The following is a 20,915-nucleotide window of genomic DNA, read 5'->3' on the forward strand; positions in this document are numbered from 1 at the left end:
GGTACATATAAAGATATACATGTGAAGATCATCCTGTTAGTGACATGAACAAGAAGAATATTTTTTGTGGAAATGAAAAATAAGTTCAAACAATGGTGTGCTTTAATAGTGCTTCCTAGGACAGTTTTGCAAAAGTAGCCATTTGGTAGTGGCTTGTGGATAGAAGGCATATTGGAAATACAAAGATCGATTAAATCTTACAGTACCCACTGGTGGTACAGCTGCTGCTCTACAGGTGGAACTGAAACACGGAGTGACAGTTGTAGAGGGAATCGAGATTACAGCCTGTCTGGAAATGTGACTATAACCTCAAAACAAAACACCCCATGTAAAATTACAAAACTTGGTGGCTTCAGCTTTTTTTTGGTGGTGGCGTTGATCTGGGAGATTTCAAATGAAGAAATGAAAGTAAAATGCCCTGGAGGACTGAAGAGACTTCTCTGGATTCTTGTTTATCAGAAACAGGTCGATTTGGGGAGTATGACTTGACCTTCCCCTGTACCTGTAAAAATCATGAATGCAAAGGATCTCCTAGCCATCCTGCCACTTCTGATTCTAGAGTGTTATTTTTTTTGAAAACACACAAAGATAGACATTTCTGATAGTTAACAGAAAGCAGTGAAAAAGTGAATTTGGCGGCGTGTTACGGAAATACCATGCTTTTAAAAAAGCATGCCGTGGTTCGGTGAGCTCCGGTACCTTGTTCTGGTAGTTCTCGATCTCCTCCTGCAGGAAGGTCTGCCAGGTGATCTGCTGCAGCTCCTCTCTCAAATACTGGCAGGTTTCCATGTGAGACTTGGAAATATTCTGCGCGAGGTGTTCTAAGAGAGACCAGAAAGCGACAGGCATTAACGATGCCGCTGTGCGCCTCCAGACACGAGCAAGCTCACCCCATTCCAGCCCCAACGCGGGATGGGGAGAGGGGCCTGGGCTGGAGAAACCTGGGAGTGGAGGTTCCCTGCGGGGAGAGGCGAGCGCTGCCCGGCAGAGGGAGCGCCGAGAGCACGGAGCTGCCGGCGCTGCCCCAACCCAACCTGCCTGTCCCCAGAGCCTCAGGTGGAGAACGCTGAAACCTGCGAGCACTCAGACTAATCCTGGCACTGGCCTGGCTGCCTTCACTAAGGGCCGGTCCGCCCTGAGCCTGGGCTGAGAATTACACTGCTAAGTAGAGCCGTGGAGAAAAATCCAAATGATGGACAAATCCGAACAAGAGAGGTGACGGACTCTTGACGTTAGGGTACAAGGATCTTTGTGGGGACACGCTTGCTGATTACAGGATGCTGTGTGTCAGGTATAGGGAACAGAACAGCGCTACCAGTCATGCAGATCTTCAAAAGCCAAATTCATTTGTGCTTTCATACAACAGCAGCTTTCTAATAAAGAAATACAGGTGGGTACCACTTGCCTAGCGTTCTGTCAAGCAGGACACTAGCACATGAGGCTGCCTGCGAGGGAGAAGTTTCTTTTCTGCTCTCATATCATTAAAAAAGCTTTAGGAAAATGCACTTCTTAGAGAATCCACCTAATTAATATAATACACTGAAGACTCGGGGGCTTTCTCACTCAGCTTTAGAGCACTTGCTTAGTTAACTGCAGATGACTTAAAATTTCCATACAACATATTAATTTCAAGTAAACTATTTTCTGCTGCTATACTTGGTTAAAAGAACGGTAAGGCAGATTTAGATTTCTTAATAAAAAGTGATTCCATAAACCTTCAGGAACACCTTAAAGGCATGAATAGCATTTAGACATCTGAATTACACTTCAGCTTCGTCTTTCTCTTTTCTGTGCTGACTCTTCACATGCATCTGTTCTCCTATTTTAGTGTGTGACAAGTAGAGGAGGCCTGGTGACTTGTGTCAACAATTCTGCAGTTGGTGCTTTTGCCAGTTAGGCCACTGAAGATGAAGGCTTAAAATGAACAAGAACAGGGGTCATTAACAACATGGGGGTATTTCAGGGGACTCGAGCATTAGGTCTTCTGTGAAAGTGGCTTTGATTAAGAATGACCAAGCCCAACTCTTCACCAACTGCTGGACTGATCTGTCTGTTTAGTATCACTTACTGCATTAGCAGCTTGATGTAAGATGCTACTTGAAAAGTCCTTAGCGTACAGTGGAGTTAAAATCAGATTGCATCTGAGCAATCGATAACGCAGAATATCTGGTAGTTTATACCTTGACTGTCATCATAGCTTTCAGGTATTTTAGAGCAGTTTTTTTTTTTGTTTGACAAGTGTGTACTCGAAACCTTTGCTCTCACTAGCAACAAATGACAGCATTATACCCGTGCCCTTGCAGGATACACAGGGTGAAACATTACCCTGTTATTCACAAATGTCGGCCTCAGTTCTGGTCTGTGTTTCAGCACACACCTAAATACTTTGATTGAACAGTCAGCCACACCTTTCTAAATTGAAACCTAGTCTGGAAGACAAACATTCTTCAAACACTGTTTGGCAGTGTCAGTGCTGGGCACCCAGATAATGCTCTGTAGGGTTTCAATGCAAGCACTATGGAAAGAAAGGTAAGCGACCTGACAGACTTATTTTAGGTCAGTGTTCCAAGCTCGATACCTGGCCTAGGAAGAAAAAGCCTTTCTTATTCCTGTGGGTTTAATGATTGAGACAAGGCTGGTAGCATTACTTCTATCCTAATCTTTTTCTTCTCATTTTGATTTATCTGTAACAAGTTATTTCAACTCAAGCCTGACACAATATTTTGGCTGTCACAACAAATTGCAGAGAACTACATTCTGCAATATAGGGACATCAAAAAGTAAGCCTTCCTGTCCCTTCCTCTCTGCAGTTTTTCTCAAAATAACAAACTAAAATAAAACAAAATTTCATATCTTATACTTGCCTCTAATTAAAAAAAATAGCAAAAAGAGAAAAAAATAGCTTGGAATACCTGTTTTTTTTAAAAACCATTTTTAGATTTTCATAATGGAATAATCAGCAAAAATGTTGCTTAAGCAAGCAAAATTACTGTTTTTAACACCTGACGACTTAATGTAAGTCACAGAATCTTAAAGCCACTCTCTAATGTCCTGTTCCAGTTTGCTTACAACCAGTCCACACAGCATGCTCTAACTCAAGTTGTGGATGTTGACAAGTCATAGTTGTGGATTTTAGCCCCAGTGTAATCATTCAGGGCATAGTTTGAAGTTAAACTTGCTAACTGATGTGGTCATTAGAAGACTCTTAAGGAAATTATCAAAACTTGCTAAATTCACAAGGTTTCTGAAGTATCTGGGGCCAGATTCTCTTGAACCAGTGGCAGGGAGAAGAGCACTCAGATCAGCTCGGTGCTTTGGTGTGATACTTCCCAGGTACAGGTAAACAGCAGAAGAAAATCAGCCTCATCACTTTTTGTTAGAACATAAAGAGCACTGAGGTAATGAAAACAAAATGTTCACAAATAATCTGCAAATTAATACTCTCTCTGTTTGCTCAGCACTAAAAACTAGCTCATTAATCAGTATTCAAAGGGTTCTAGTACAAGCACTAAAACCAAAAGCAGCACTACCAGAGCCGATCAACCACAAGCTCCTGGGATTTTTGATCCGGTTCGGTAGGTGTTCACCACACGCCCCCAGTCAGGGTATTGTGCAGCTGACAGAAGAATGCCCACACATGCTCACAGTCGCACCGAAGCAGCATTCTCACTGTCACCTGCCTGAATGGGTCACTTTAATCCAAAGGGTACTATTAAGACAATTACAATGGAAGCTTTTCTCTCTCATTACCTAATTCTGCCATGGACACAGTTGGAGAGGTCTCCCCATTTGTAAAAGAACAATAAGGGAAGAAGCCCGATGCTGGTGTGTAGTCACATATTGGTTCTGGTTTGATTCCATTAATATCAAGACCCGACTGATCTGGAGAAGGCTGTATGTCTAAGTAGAAGCTGCTAACTGCAGAGTCTGCTTTGCTACCTTCAGGGGTATGCCCATCAATGTAATTACTGAGGTCATCATGTAGCTCTGTTAACCCATTGGTGGTGATATTGTATGTTGGTGTTAGTGGTTCTGCCTCTCCTGGTTGCTGCTGATGATCTCGCTGCTGCTGCTGCAGTCGATGTTTCTGCACCTCCGCATACAGGCTGTCCCTCTGCTTTTTTGACATTCGACCAAACTTTACAGCTGAAATACAGACACACAATATATTACATTTCTACAATTCCACTACTGCATTTCAATTGCGCTGGGTCTTCAAGTACTACACAGAAGGACACAGTATATGAGGCAAATCAGCAGGATTCAGGGCAGTTCTCAGAATCCCATAGGTATTTAATTCACTAGCTTTCCACTGCTTTCCATCCAAGTTGATGGATACATCTCTTCAGCATTCAAATCCTACCTAGAAAAGTAGAAGCTACCGGCATCTGCTGGCCTGAGATGAACTGTCCAATTCCCTCGAGTTGTATATTCATACTAGAGTGACCCCAGAGTCAGGTATGAGCATGTGGGATCTATCTCAGAGAGCACCAAAGCAATCTTCACTGAAAATAGGACTGAAGAACTTGTTCTCAGTACAGCTTACCATCACAAGCAAAAATGCATAACCACTGAATTACTGTTAAATTTCCACAAAATTATTACTACTTTGAGAAAGATTAATATTAAGTGTAAGCCAGAAGCAACTGGTTTGGCACATCCAGGGAATTCCTAAGAATTATGTGATTTCTGGGACCTGTATCAGCTGTAAAAGCCTCATTCTTTAGGAAGGCAACTGCCACCTTGTGCTTCTCTACAGCAAAGCAAACGTGTCGGAGGGACTAGTCATTACATCATCAACCATTTCAGGTTTTCAGTTTCATGCTAAATAAAAAAATTAAATTAGGCGATGTAATTCAAGAAGTAAACGTAATCTGAAAACAATCCCCTTAATCAGGCCTCATGTACATAGAGTAATGCATATGTATTTGTAGAACGCAGAGAGCTGCTGTCGCTATGGCAGGGGAAAAGACTGAGTCAGATCTTCAAACCAGATGAGCAATGGCAGCTTTGTTACACCTAAGGGGGAGCTGTGCAGGTATCAGCTGCAACTCCAGTTCTAATTGAGTTACATAAGCTTCCAGATGTAACTGGAAGATGTAACTTTGAGCTTAATATAAACAGCACCAGAACACATCTCCAAAAGTCTTTGAAAAAAAGAATTTTCTCTTTGCCATTTTACCACTATTGATTGTACACGTTTAAACTTCTCTGTGTATTGTTAAGCAGTTCTGATCAGTACCAGTCTGGCAACGAACATACAAAGAAAGTATTAACATTAGACTAAAAACTGCATCTTCAAAAAGAGAACGGAGGCAAAGCTCTTAACTAAGAATGGGAATAGATGATCAGGAAAAAAATAAATCGAAGAACTTCATATGTGCCCTGACTTATGTGTATTTACGTGAATATACAGACATTCATAAAAAAACACTCAATGAACTCAACTATCAGTCTGATGCACAATTAACTTCTAAATCCTGTGTTGTTTTAGTTGAACACACAGCATGCTAAGCGTTCTTTTACTTATGCAATTAAGCCATGTCTTAGCAGAGCTTACCATCTCGAGACATCCCCACAGCAAGGCATTTCTGTAATCGACAGTGTTGGCAGCGGTTTCTACTAGTTCGGTCAATCAAACAGTTCTTCTGACGAGGACAGGAGTATGTAGCATTGCTTTGCTGACTCCTTCTGAAAAAGCCCTGCAAGAGAATTGCAAAATGCAAGTCAAGAAGCTGTCAACTGATGGAGCAACTCTGAAACGCAGCGCACCCAACAGAAAAGGGAGTTCACGTGCTCTGTAGTCAACTAAAGGAAGTTAAAGGGTTTTTTCCCTCTCCTAGAAACAAACAAAACCTAGTACCTAGTAGGAAACAGTTCATTAAAAAGTGTTACGACACACAGAAGAATTTTTTCCCTGATTTTACGTATGGTACAGCTTCTTTTCAAATGACATAAAGCTGATTATAGAGCTTGACTTCCTTAATTTTCTGTCTTTCCTGGTTCAGCACAGATCTCCAAAATAAGAGAATTCAACAGCTGCTCCCCCGTTCTGCAATTTGGAGCTAGCAACCGGAGGCTCTGGTGTCCAGCCTCACCAGTGTGTGTGTGTGTTTAAAAACCCAGAGCATGATGCTGAGCTGTTCCTTCTACAAAGAACTGTTTTTTTACAACCTTATTTTCTTAATCAGTTTGATGCTGACAGATGAGGTTTTGTTCAGCCCGGCACAGGATTTAGATTTTTAAGGATGGAGGAGAAGCTGAAAAAGATTTTATATATTATCGGCAATGGGTAGACCCACCTCCAAAGAAAGGCACTGCTGGAAGGTTACGCAGCAGTTGCAACTTAGTTCTCTCCATGGGCATGGTGCATGTTATTATTATTAACCAGTGGGCCGGCTGTTTGCTTTGAAGTTCACTTCATCTTTTTGCCACAGACTGTCCAAACATAAGCTGCTGTGTGTATAATACCAACTTCACAAGGATTCTGTGAAGATGTAGTCATTATAAAGAGGCATTTGAGATCAGTGAGCCCAGTGTTTTAGTTTTATGTTGCCACATAATGGATTAATTAACAGTGCTGCAAAACAAATGCTTCCTCAGAAAGGCAGGGCACCTTTTAATTAAAGCTGGACTTTTACCAATTTTTTATTTATTTGAAGGCCACATTCTGGAGTCCCTCAGCACACGCACACTCTGCCCAGACACTTGGCAAAATAAACAACAGGAAGGATTTCTGCATGACAAGTAAGCGACTTCCCAGGAAACTTCCTGCAATCAGAAACACGACGAATCACAGAGGAAAAGCCCCCTGCTCCATCTTATGAGGAGGGCACTAGTCATCATCAATTACGCCCCTTTTATTGAGGCATTAAAGGGGAAACAGGGAGTGTAAAAAAAAGAGGAAACTGAAGATGCCCCTTTTAAATCCTGTTTTCCTATATGTTGTTTCTCAGCCATTTATTCTGGTCTTTATTTCTGTATGACTGACCTTTCAACTGTTTTTAATGTTTGTCAATAGTGTCAATCGTCACTGAGACCAAAAGTATTGCACATATTGAGCTCTGATTGAGTGCATTTCACCCTAAAGAAAACTCCAGTGTCACTGCAGTGCAAGTACACATGCAAGTGCAACACGATTCACTGGAAAAACACCATTAGGCATCAACCTGACCATGACTTGCTGATCAAGGTTCTATGCCTCCACGTTATGGGTACCTTAAAATTTCAGCTCTCCAAACACTTCAACAGCTGCACTAAAGGACATGCTCACACATGAACTGCATGAAATCTGCCACCACCGAGATCCCAAAAGTCAGCTCAATCGATACACCAAGAGAACCTGGCCCAGTGACCTCAGAGCGCTACGCATGTTCCTTTAGCTGAGATGTATTCTGAGTCTGAATTGCCTTATTTCGCTTTATTAAGAATATTCTTGTCAAGCTGAGGATTACTTTTAGTATTATAACGGAGAAAATATTGGGCTGTTTGCTTTTCCAGATTTTCCCTAAAGACCCAGCTGCTCAATACATTTTAGTGTACAATATATCAGCTAAGTTACAGCTTGAAGCTAAATTTTCAATAGAGCAGAACTGCCTGAACCCGGGGCCTTTAAAACCACTAACACTTCACAAAGCAGAGATGTAGCAGAGTGCTTTGAAAAACAAACCCTACAATGTTATGTGAGCACCTTGAAGACATCAACAGTAGCCAGAGTGAAAAACACCAACCCTTGCCTTAAACATCAGAGATGAATCTAGACTTGTCCAGAGCTCAGAAACGTATTATCCAAGATTCAGGATCCTCAGGCTCCCACAGCATTCTGAGACGGGTGGGGAAGCCCTGATTACAGGAGCCTTCTGTAAGGAAATGTAGTTTCTTCCTAGGTTGGGGTTTTTTCCACCTTTTATTAGAAGAGCAGCAGAGATGCTCTATCCTGTTGTTCTATTTCCTCTCCTTTGCCAGAGGCAGAGAGCTAGGTGTAGTTTTTCCACTAGGAAGGAGGAGGTGGATGCATGCTTGGTACACATGTACTCACTCAAGCATTATGCAAACCAGCCCAGGCCACATGCTCTTAATTGCAAGCATGTTCGCAACCATTAGTTGACATTCCGATGATTGCCTAATGACTGGGCCACAGGCAGAGCGGACCCCTCTGGATCCGACACACACACACAACAGCTCCTGCACTGAAGAGCATCGCTGTGTGACACTGCATGGAACAACAGCACAGGCTGAAGTGGGGCTCTGGCAGACAGCACTCCTGTGAACGCGCGGAGCCCTGCCCCCTGATGCCACTATAAAGATCCAGTCGATTTTGATGAGGCGTCATTGAGCTTTGCACGTCTCCCTTTTCATGCAGATGTATTAACACAGTGCCAGGAGAAGAGCAGAGCACATTACAAGCCATAGCTTCATTTCTGCATTTCAGACTCCTATTTATAAACAACACAATATATGGTTTTTCATATGCTGCCAAGAAATCAAGTTGGGGAAACAAGGGCGCAAGAACTTTTCATCTGCAAGTCAGTCTGAATAACAACTTGTTAAAAAAGAACTTTGAAATGTAAATAGCAGATTTTGCAAAGTCTATTAATAGTTCTGGTAAGTGCGCTGCTCCGTGGCTCGGGACGACGGGCGCCTGTGCCTACGCTTGCTCCTTGGCCGGGAACAGCCAGTTGTGCTTCCCCGGTGTCCTGAACGGCACGGCACACGCTCCCTCTCCACCACGGCACAGGCTGAAATGCTGATCTCATGTTTGGTCTTTTGACAAATTTTCATTTAATGAATTGATTCCTACAGTTCATTAACATACCCACTTCCACTTCTGTATACACATATGTCTTAATTAGCTGCTCATTGGCTGTTTAATTACAAGAAAACAGCTGACAGCTGCCTCGCTGCATCCTAATGGCAGACGTTTTGGAATGACTTTTTGCAAGCCTGTGACAACAAAGGCTTATTCATAATCCCGTGATTTATGGCTAATACTTAAGGACTTCCACGTATCATTAAGTTTTGCAATATTCTCAGCAATTAACAATTAGTTAGGGGGTTCATCCTTTACTGTTTCCTAAAGCGAACTATTGCAAATTTTCTTCAAAGAAACATCAGAAAAATACAGTCATGATAGACAGGTGAACACCCCAAGTGGGCTCTTAACCCTTTTATGACAATGAGCCCATATCTTAGTTTTAAGGGAGGAGAGTGCTGCAACAATACTGTTTAATAAACATTGTTAATAAAGTATTTGATAACAGAGTTATAGTGCCACTGAAAACAGGAGAAAAAATGTTTGGTTTTACATATATGATAAAGTCAGGAGTGAGATCATGTTTATCGGGTCGTAGAAGGCTCCTGAGAAGCCCTTTTGGTGAGGTGGCTCCGTCTCTTTTCTAACGTGTTTTGCTTGAAATAGGCTTGGCCAAAAAGTAAAAAAGGTAGAACTTCAAAAGCATGAATTTGAGGGAAATGTTTGCCATGCTAATAGGACACTCGCTGATGAACAGAGTAAAGAGAAATGGGCGAGTGAAGAAAGTGAATGAGTGAAACAAATGAACAAAAGCAATGGAGGATGGGAAGTGACAATACACCAGGCATTACTCTCTGAAGTGACGAACATGGACATTCCTTGTAGTTACAATGGACAAGATCCTCTCAGGTCTTGAAAGACACACGAGACAAAAGCCAGTACCTAGAAATCAGAAATGCCCTGTATGGATGCTTTTGACAGACCAACTGCGTACAGTCAAGTAAAGAGAGGGATCCCACTAATCCATTTGTGGGTCAGTTGGGCATGAACTGACATTACTGACAGCAAAAGCAAGTAGCTGCAGCTGCAAATTAAAAGATAAAGTTCAGTAACAGAAATTTCATTTCAAACTAAATGCTTTACTATGGCCCTTTGAAGCATTCAGGTATTTTCTGACAACGCTGAACTGGATTCAAATTTCAGCTATGAGAAAAGAAGATGGATGTGTACAAACTGGTCTCCTTTCTCAGCATGGTCCCTAATACAGAGCAAAAGGTTGTTAACAGCTTCTCACAACGAACGGCTGGCTCCAGACAGACACTAGCTTTTTCAGTAGTGCTGCTACAACTGTAGTACTTCCAGTCATGCTCAGAGAAATAAACTTCTGTCTCTGAGTCATGGCACAGTCTTTGTGTCATTCTTCATCCGCACTTCTGAGTAAAAGCTTTACATGATTAATCTCATCTTCCCTTTCCCCAAATATATGTTGTATACTGGGTATCAGCAATGGTCGGGTAGAAAAAAAATCTCCCTTAAAATGTATTTTATTTATAATAAGCCTCAGGAGCCCTCCTGTGTATAAACCAGATCCACAAACTCAATTTTGTCACTGGGGGAAGAAAAGGTGTGTTTTAAATTATATATTTTGAAGGCAGAATTAAATTCAGCTGAAAACGTTGATAGGTTGGGAGTACTCGATGATGTTTGTGCAAAACACAGCCTCTGTCTTCATAAAAATAGTCAGTAACATGGTAGCAAGGTAGGAAATGAATACTTCTAGTTCTATGAAATGCAATATAACAACAAAAACTGGTCAGAAATCTTTTAAGTTATGTGAAATGCAAGGGTCATAAACCTGTAGTAGCACAACAGAATCAGCAAAATTCAATTGCACAAGAACATGTCTGTGATTTCATACATGATACAGATTAAGATTGCATAGTGGGTCTTTCACTTGAAACTTCCCCTTAGGTTTTAAATAAATTGTTTTTCTGGTGGTTATCAGTATTTATGCAGTAACAAGTTAATATTACTATTAAGTTACATTAAAGCCCACACCAGATTGGAGCAAAAAAAAGGAAGGGCTGCAAACATCCCACTTTGCTGCCGCGGCTGCTGGCAGTGCCTGTAGATCATTTTTGACAGGCCTCGCTTGAGAGGGCAGCAGCACATCTGCTCGCTGCTGATGAGCGAGGCCCCGATCCTGCCATCTGAGGCCCATGGATGGGTCTGTAGCACCTGTGCAGAACCTCACTGGCTTCTCTGGGGCTGCCTGGCGGTGCAGGACATCGGCTCCAGGAATCAGAGTGCAGGGCAGGGAACTAGGGCTTCACAGCAAAGTACTTTTTACCAAAGAAGGTTTAGTATAACATGAAGAGCAACGTAAGCATGCTCAAACCTGCAGAGATCGCAGCCACAGAAAAGCTGCGGAGAAAAACATACCGATGCACACCTGGCTCGTTTGGCAGAAGCCGAGCTATGCCAGCTTTTTCACCAGCCAAAATAGTTCTGTTGGGTGAGACTATGTTGACATTTCTGTGGAAGAGCACAGCACAAACAAAACCCATCTGCTACCGCAGGGCATTTTAAAGGCTGTCTAGGCCGTGGATCACTCAAACTCTTCCCGTGATTTGTGCCCACGAGCATTCCTCAAAGGGAAATAACTTTGTTAACTAAGTTGATAATCATTGGCTTAGAAACTCTCTCTGAAATTGTATAGTTCAGAAACCTTATTCTGCTACTCCAAGACAAGGAGAAAATGCCAAACTTCATTCACTGGGCCACTCTGTCTTGTCCTTATGCTTACTCTGCTTTCATGGTTCAAGTGGGTTTCAATGTGCTGAGCGTCCTTGCCCGCTCGCCTCCCCTTCTGCCGTCTCCCACCACCTGAGCGCTCCGCTGGGATTCTCAGCAGCAGACGGAGCACTGCACAGAGCTCCCAGAGAACTCACTTTATACAGAATTCAAAGGAAAACCGTGTGCTCCACAACATAAGGAACTAGACGCACATTTCTCACTATCAGGCTAGCATCTGTTGTTCTCACTCCTGGAGGTACACAAAGGACTTTGCTCCTAATAAGTCACATTTATTCCTGGGAAGGTATGGCCCCTCTGATGGAGGAATGCTTGATGGATATGTCTGTCTCCTACCTGCAGCGCTGTGCCTACCAGCTAGGTACCAACTCATGTGACTGTGCGATGCTCTGCTCCTTCCTCCTGCGTGCAGCTCTCCTGCTGCTTTTGGTGGAGGCTTTTCTCACCTACGGGACTCTGGAGAAGGCACGGCCAAAGAACTGCATGAAGATGAAACGAAAGATAATCCTGCTGGCAACTTAACTTTCCTTTGGCAGCCTGTTCCTGTTCTGCAACAAGCCGTGTTGAGAAAGGGCTGTTCTCTGCCTAGACTAGCGCTAGCATTATGCTAAACTCAGTCTGTTGACAACAAAGTTCGTGATGGATCTTGAGGCGGTCTCTCAGGTGTCCTGGTTCCAGAGCGTTTAAGGATTAAAGAGGTCTTAGACCTTGAACGTAACTTGACAAGACACTCGTACAGCAGAATCCGCACTACAAATGTCTGCCACTTCACACAGCTGGGATCTGAAAAGTGCTGCTCAACCACAGAAAGCTGAAAAAAGTAACCACTTTATTACCAATGCATTTTTAGTGCATTTCTTGCATTTTCCATAGCAACAGCAGTTACGAAGGGCAGAAGGTGCTGGCTTGATTTATTTGTTTTCCTTCCTTCTTACCAATACTTCCATAAGACTGAGAGAAAGTGCTAAGGGAAACACAAAAATCTTCCCTGGAAAAACACTAGAGAAATCTGTATAACGTGAAAGCAAGGAAGTCACTTTTTGCAGATGGATGGTAGTATCGAGCATATAAGGAGAGCAGACCAAAACCCATCATAAACCAATCACACCTAAGTGTAGATCAAACCTATCAGCATGGGATTGCAACACACGCATACATGAAGAAAGCAACAAGCTAGAGCACAGCTGTGCACACTGTGTTGTTCCAAAGCTAGTGCTGTAATTCAGCACTAGGGATAAAAAGGAGTGGTTAACATCACAGCCCTCTTGCCCAGCATTAAGTGGTGTCTGATTTAGTTCTTGGTTTTAAGAGACAACGTAAATAACATGTAAATGCTTCTAGTGTAATCCTTGTTCACTAGAGCTACCAAAGGAGCAAATCCAGGAAAAAAACCCAAGCCTAAACACGTTACAGAGCAGTGCTTGCACTGCAAGGAACGGGTACTGCTGCCAGGAAGACCTGAGCATGCTTAACACCGGTGGCATGTGCTGTTTGTGCAACGTTGTCTTCCACAGCAAACACAGCAGCAGATTACAAAAGAAAATTGAGAAGTCTGAGAGCTGTCACACATTTCAACACAGCTTCTTCATGATTTACAAAGCAAAATGGAGAGGGAGATTCAAGAAAGCCACGAGTTCCCTTCCCAAGAAGGGACTCTGTGGTATGCTAGAAGGGGATCATCCTTCTGTACCTCTTCCACTTATTCACAGAGAGACAGTTTTCAGCACAACTGCATCAGTTTGGAAGCTTGTCCTAAAATCTCTGTCTCTGTCTTTGGAATCCCCAACTGATTTCACATTCTTTGAAACAAAATCTGCCAATCCAATTCTGGTGCAATGCTTGCTCTTTAGAAAAGGAAGGGTAATAATCACTATCAAAAGGCTAAATGATGTTTTAAGACTTAATATTTTAGAAGCTTACCTTGCAGCCTTCACATGTAATGACACCATAATGGATTCCTGATGATTTGTCTCCACAGATCTTGCATGGAATAATTTCTATTTGAGCTGCAACAGAAGCACGCAACCAGTTAATTACATTTTCTTTTAAACACCTTATAAAAGCATTCCCTGATCAGCATTTGTACAGTGAAAACTAATAACCTGCTAAACATTATACTGCATTAACTATTCATTGCTGAACTGCAAGGGTCCCCTAGAGCTTTGGACTAAATTATGGCTGCTCGTTATATAATAGCTTTTGGGTTATTAAAATGGGTCATTTGAGAAGGTGCTTAAGAACCCACAAGAAGGCTGGAATCAGCATTTCAAAGCCAAAAAGCATAGGAGAGTTCACATTTTGGCCAAAGAGCTAAGATGACACTAGAAAAGTATCTTCCAATCTTATTCCTGTGAGATTGCACAAGGGAATTATGAAGTTTGTGCTGCCTGAAAATGCGTGCATCCCCTTTTCCAGAGGGGTCCCCATCCAGTCAGCTTACAGAAAACAAGGACTTGGGGCAATCTGGAAAATGCTATAGAGACAGGTTATATGCAAGCCCTGATTTTTTAAACTGAACTTCATCCACATGAAACACACCTACTGAATTCAGTTGTGTGGATGACACAAGTCTGGATGTGTCTCTACAGCCACTCCCATCTGAGCACATGGGTTTCTGAAGGGACTCCTGAGCGCTCAGGAACACTTCAACTGCTTCTGGAGCACGTGGCTGCAGTCGCTGTGCTGGCTGGGACTGTGCCCAGGCAGAGCTTTACAGTATCCAAGACCAGCAGCGCACACTTCAGGCGCTCTTGCCTGTGCTCACAGACACACAGATTGCACCCACCAGGCAGATAACCAGAAAATCCCAAGAAAGCCTTTTCCCTGCCGCAGTGGTGCTAGGGTCAGGCTACACCAGTTTTTGTGAACCGGCTTAGTTGGAACAGCAGTACAACCGCAACCCGTGCTGTGTCCCTAACTGTGACACATAAACAATCACAAGTGCTGTTAATCTCCTGTGAGGAACTGAAAGCCATTCACGAGACACTAGGTTGTTTCAGAGAGCTTTTATTCCACCCAGTTCATGGCTAGCCAGACTTCGACAACACAAAAAATCTCATCTGATACTGTCCTACAATGCTTTAACTTAGCCTCAGTTGTACTCCTAACACTGTCTTCACGAAGTCATGTCCACTTCTACAAACACTGCATTTTGAAAGCCGTTACATCTCTAACTGACTGCTTATTCTCAAACAAGAACCCCCTTCCAGCGCTACCATGAGCTCTGTTGCGCTGCAGCCTGATGTCAGAGCTCAGGATCAGGCCGAAACAGCAGGGTAACCATAGACTGGAAGACCAGAAGACTTTTAGCAGAGCACTGACCATGCTAAAGTACTCAAAAAATACTCTCCTGATGACACCAAACGCAACGATCGGATCCTGACAGTTCCATACCCAGCAGCTCTCCGAATGCTTTCACAGAGCACAACATCACTCACACCCGCTTCCATCCCAAGGATCTTGGCATTCTTGACCTTTAATCCCCATCCCTCCCCCTCTGCAGGAACAAAACAACAGGCTGAAATTTAAAGGTCTCTTCAGGACACCAAAGGAAGGAAGGAAATACTTCCCTGCAGCCCTACAAAAACTACTTTAATTTCATTTTGCTCTCAGCTAACACATTAAACACAATGGAGCAGGAAGAGAACGAATGAAAGAGAAAAATAAAGTGTGTGCTATTTTATTAATGTGGTACATTAATTATTACTAGAGCATTATATGTTTAGGAATGAAACATGGAAGAGAAAGGGTCACCAAGCCACGTTTCACACCAACAAACTGAACAACAGACTGAAATCAATAGAAACTCAAAATTTGCGTAACGTTCAGCTCAGATTCAGAGCAATCTGATGGGCAAATGCTGGAATAAATCTACCGACTGTTGTGCCTTTCCGATATAGGATACAGGATTCTTTTTCTGCCCTGCTACAGTGAATCAGCAGCCTTCTCCGGCTCCTTTGACAGGGCCCTGACAAGGTTTATCTCAACAGTTACACACAATATATTTTTTTCACTTCCCTTTAACATACAGAATTACTCTCATATTTTGAGCAGGTATGATACAATGGATTTTGTTCATCTACAGTCTCCAGCACATCAGTACAATCGCCCGTGAAGCCTGTCTATGGATCCCTATTCCTTAAGCAACATGACATTTGCAGAGTGTTTCTGAAGGAATGTAACGTGCCTTCAAAGCGATGGCCCGAAGCTAGGTTACTAATAGTCTAAAAGGTGCCATAATTAGTCTCAGATGCATTTTCCAGGGTGCTTTAGAAGGGAATCTCCAGCGATCCCAGGCTCCAGCTGTGCCAGCAGTCACCCACCACTGTGCGTATGAGCAGCGGCACCACAGCAGGTGCGAGTCCAGAATTCCACATTTCCCCCCATTTGCTACATCTTCCAGGTGCTTAGTTTGAATTAAGCGGGCAGTGTTTTGCTCTGAGATACAGGACCGTGGGATGAAACTCAGAAGCATAAATGGCTTAGGACTGCCACAACCAATTGTGTTACAAATTAATGCAGGCAAAGACATCAGATCAATTACTGCTCCACGCGGTCGCCTTTGCGAATCACCTCATTGAAATGGAATCCTTGTCGCAAGTTCATACACTTTCCATACAGCATGAAAGGACTTAAAGATACTTTAAACTTAGAATGCAAATTGCCTGTGCCAAGATAATGCATTTTTTTCCTACCAGGGTGAAAATATTTTCCCCACTTTTAACTTTGACGTGCAAATATGTTCTTGCTAAAACCTCGTTCTTATGCAAACAAGGCAGGTGGGAAATATTTTTACATGTCAAGAATATGTTCCAACTTGGTTTCTCACATTCCCAGTTACTTAAAGCTTCCTACTGTGCTCACGTTAATTGTACCTGTTCTCTGCTTACATATATTTATATGGTGTATTTTCCAAGATTATATAAAATACTCTAATTCATGCTTTTAGACTAGAATTAGCCTAAATTACAGTTTACAATTTCTGTCTCCTGGGGTGGTGCTCAGGCTGATTCTAGTTCATGCACGAGCAAATTATTTCTTAAATATGAATTGCAGAAAAAAAAATAAACTCTTGTGGTTGCTTAGAAACCGCTCCAGATACCCAGGTGACAGATGTAGTTTGTATTTCCAGATTAAAGGCCTAAGAATCCTTCACACCCTGAAATACCAGTGCTCCAGAACACTAGCGAGGGTGTGCTGTGCCAAAGGCCGCGATGAATAGGAATAAAAGCCCAAACAAACCACCAAGAGCAACAAATGCAAGCTCAAGCACAGAGACCCACCACAAGCCTTGAACAAGTTGCTACAGAAACAGCTCCCGAGAGGGACCATTTAGGGCCAGAGGTATAATAGTTCCTTAGGAACTGGTGTCAAACACAAGGCAGCCCCCTTTCCACAGGAAGGGACATCCGACATCCACTAAGATCTCTCAGTATATTTGACTCCAGCACGTAGCTGTCCCTATCACTGCAATGTCTGGTCATCTTCCTTCTTCTGTAACATCACATGATCTGCACTTCGGAGCAGGAAAACCGAGCACTGATTCTCTCATTTGCTCAGAATCAGACAGAACCAGAGCTTGACCCCAGGTATTACAAAGCAAAAAAGCCTGTGTTGTTCTCCTGAACCTTTCTTCTTCCTCCATCCGCTGTCTCTCCACTTGACTCTTGTCTGATGTTGCTCTGCTGTGCTTCAATTACACGTCTGCCATCACCTAATTCCTAGTAAACGTGCCAACCAGACAACCAGAGAGAGCACTAAACAACATCTTTTGGCATCTGGAACAGGAAAATATGCTTTAGTAGCTCCTACTCCAGGCTTCACTTCTTCCGCCAAATCTAGAACAGCTTTACTGGGCTTGCCTGCCTTTTCTTCCAGGTCCCTTCCCCAACCAGCCCACTGAGCTGACCTGAGCTGTCTCAGAAGTTGAGTAATTAGCTGAAGTTAATTGTCTTGCTTCTCGAGCGATGAGGAAGGGAGGAAGAGAGAGACAGAAAAAGAAAGGGAGGGGGAAAGAGAAAGGAAGAAGGAAAACGGGAGAAGTGGCATGATTCATCTCATCCAAGACAAGTGAGATGAACTCCAGAGAAGGGATGCCTCCTCTCCACTCACCAGAGAAGGAGTTTAATGATACCGTAATCACAAGCCTAACTTGTAGAAGGTGAAAGTCAAGTGAATCCTACATTCTCTTTCTATTCCTGAATTTAAAAATGAGCATTTGCCGGAAAGGAAAACCTGTGTAGGAAGTGCTGCCTTCTCTTCCCGTGGTCCACAGGGTCCCAATCGCCTGCGCACGCTGGCACCACTGTGAGCATTTCTATGGAGCTCCCCACGACAGCTCCCACCCTTCAGCTCTCCAGACAGCAATACTGAGAAATCCCAGGTATATGCTTTCCTGTTTTACTCGCTGAAGATGAACTTTAGCATGTCTGGTTCATCTGCCAGACCGGTCTCTACTTCTTCAAACCTCTGTGGGCACTGCGCATCCTCCTCAACCTTGTGGCTTTCTGGGGCAAGCACCCTAACCAAAGGCTTGTTGAACGGAGGGTGCTCCTACAGGCTCAATGCGGGGTCCGTACAGCAGCCAGCCTGGCAGCTGGGATCTCCTGGCTCTCAGGGGACATTTTAGCAAGTTAGCGCTTCTCTGACTGCAAGCCAGGTTGAAATCCCTCCCCCTGACTGCGGTGGCCTGCCCCCACTGCACAGGGTACATACGCTTTTACAGCTAATTCAGAAGGGCTTGGAAATCCATAGGACACCAACACAAATTGGGCTGTCCTGCTCCTAAAGGGAAACAGTTTGTGCCAGACAGCACTGCTAGGCGGTTTGTGAGTATATTGATTAAATTAGGAGGCATACATATTCACTGACATATTCATACATATTCATTGACTCAAACAAGGGTAATGCATGTAATGTGGTATTTAAAGCAACATAATATCTGATCACAAACTGAATTAACAAGGAATGATTTTACTATATAATATTCTAATCTTCCTGCATTTTCAGCTTCATTACCTAAATAATTTGCTCTGTCATGTACCCTAAGTAATTTGAGCTGGCTGCAATTACTCGGCTCCGAACACCTGCAGCTCGCGAACGCTGCAATTCTACTAAACCAAAAGCCAGTGGCAGCACCGCTCTGCCCATTCCATTAATACACTACGTTAAGTGACCATCTGTCCCCTCACACCTCTTGAAACGCCGAAACCCTGTGTACGACGACGGCTGCTTGGTAGATTTCTGAGGTGTTTTTAGAACACACAGTAATGGGTGTCTGGGTATCTTTCAGGGTATGTTTCCCAATCTTTACGAAATGTGTAGGAACATCTCTTTGGGACTGCCGATGCTCTCGAGCTTGGCTGAAAGAGTTTTAGAAATGAGAAGGATTGGGGTGATGAGCACAAAACCAGACAAACACAAACAACCTCTCCAAGCCTTGTTTCCTTAGGAAATCACGCTAGTAATAAAATAAAATAAATATGGAGGTTATGCTGGTACAAATCCTTTGAAGTCTGTGGGTGTGATGGGTGGAGTAGAAACGAACATGGCCACCAAAGTATTAATTAAAAGTAGAGTATGAGCAACACCTGAAACGCACGAGGCAGAAACGCTGCAATGCCAAGACTGGATCTTCGGGGCTGAACACAGCTGGATCCCTCTTAGTAGGTCACTTGATACCATGCAGCACTTCGTAATGCTAAAAACATCCGGCTTCAAAGAGCATTAAAGGAGATGCACGATAAATATACGAACAACCTGAGCACTCTGGGGGCTTGCAAGACTGGATTTTAGGAATAAATCTAAACTCTTCCAACCTGTTACCCATCTGACATGTCAAGGTAACAGTGCAGTGAGAGCTCATACTCTCATGCCCAGATCAGTGATGTTTACATCAGCCAAGACATTTTACTTACCAAGATTTTAATTTAAAGAACTGAAGCTTCACTATTACAGGAAGCGGTGGCTTCAACAATGACACCTGAATGGCTAATGAAAGAAGGCTATACGGAAAATGGTTTGGATTCCCTAACAGGCAAAATTATTTCCGTGAAGTCGGGGTGGTGAGGTCTCTGTGTATATTTTTAATGTTATATTCAAATAGAAAATTGCTGAAACACCTTAATAGACCATCATAATATTCTTAATGCTTATGAAAAAAACTCATAATGCTTATGAAAAGAAACCCCAACACAATCTCAGAATTCTGCAGGTGTACAGGAGCACAAACTAAAACCAATTTAGGGTTTTCACGGGAATACAGAGATGATGTTTGCTTCCTCTCAGTTAGGTACACAACACTAAGTGATTTCTAGTCTGTATAACAGAGTCTTGTATCTCTCCACTGTCTTGGCTTTATCCATCCAGAAATATTCTTTTTGGACCCAGCAACGCCACTCGGTATCTCGGCATCTGTATCACCGAGCAACTGAAAACATGTTTTCCTTGTACTTTTGAGGAAAAAGGACCAAATAACCTAGTTCACAGCTGCAAACTAGGGGATTTGATTTCCCCTGTTGAAGGAATGACAGGCAGAGATACTTCTAGGTCGCGACTCTGGTCACATCGTGAAGCCACCACAGACCAAATTGTAATACCAAACCACTGGCAATACAGGGCTAGGCTGAAAATAACTGGGACTGCTGCATCCAGACGTGTTGAGTTGTCTAGGAGCACAGAAAGATCAAGAATAGAGAAAGTACAAAGGGAAGGTCCTGCTCTGCCATGTCCTATACCTTCCAAACCCAAAGCATTTGAAGACTAGTTTGATTATTTTGACATGGTCAGAAGAGACTTCTAGATTTTCCAAAACACCAGTTTTTATCCCATAATATTTTGACTTCTCACTCTCTTTCCTGGTGGCTCAGGTGCTTATGAATAAACATTTAACCATTTTATCCCCTTCTTCTCCAGCTGAAAATTAATAGTCATTATACCGGCTATGTTGAACACAGTTTGGAGTGTGGTTAATTTGAAGACCAGGCTAAATGTAACTCTTGTTAAACAAAGCACTTCAGAAAAACATTTTTCATAGGAAAAGAAAACACACAGACACTGCAATCATGTGAGACTCTGGTGAAATGTCATAGTTTCAATCAAAGCCCTGAACTGCATGGCAAGAAATAGATACTATAAACCTCATTCTAGTGCCGATTTGCTGTGTGAATGGGGACGCTCGTTGGTGTCTCATTTTCTCTATCTACATAATCAGGATAATCGTTCTTTATCTCTAACTCTATCTACAGCTACCTTAGGTGACTGGTACTTACTGCCAAATCTTGGGTCTTATGACCCGAGAAACTAGTGAGCAGACCTGCAGAGAAACAAATCGCCAGCATTTTGCACTGCT

The 20,915-nt window shown here is 42.9% G+C and overlaps 1 protein-coding gene across 3 annotated transcripts in view; it reads right to left on the reverse strand.

The window, feature by feature from the left end:
• RORA (RAR related orphan receptor A) overlaps positions 1-20,915 on the reverse strand; it is a 338,545-nt gene that overhangs the window by 15,253 nt on the left and 302,377 nt on the right. For 2 of the 3 annotated variants that reach the window (XM_069866982.1, XM_069866983.1), the window contains 4 exons: positions 13,487-13,572; positions 5,561-5,702; positions 3,751-4,146; positions 700-821 (listed from right to left, as the gene is read on the reverse strand). In XM_069866982.1, coding sequence (XP_069723083.1) covers positions 700-821; positions 3,751-4,146; positions 5,561-5,702; positions 13,487-13,572 — 746 coding nt within the window. The remainder of the gene's footprint in view (positions 1-699; positions 822-3,750; positions 4,147-5,560; positions 5,703-13,486; positions 13,573-20,915) is intronic. The other variant, XM_069866984.1, reaches the window with a different exon arrangement.

This window comes from Phaenicophaeus curvirostris, chromosome 12, assembly GCF_032191515.1.
Source record: "Phaenicophaeus curvirostris isolate KB17595 chromosome 12, BPBGC_Pcur_1.0, whole genome shotgun sequence".
Classification (NCBI taxonomy): domain Eukaryota; kingdom Metazoa; phylum Chordata; class Aves; order Cuculiformes; family Cuculidae; genus Phaenicophaeus; species Phaenicophaeus curvirostris.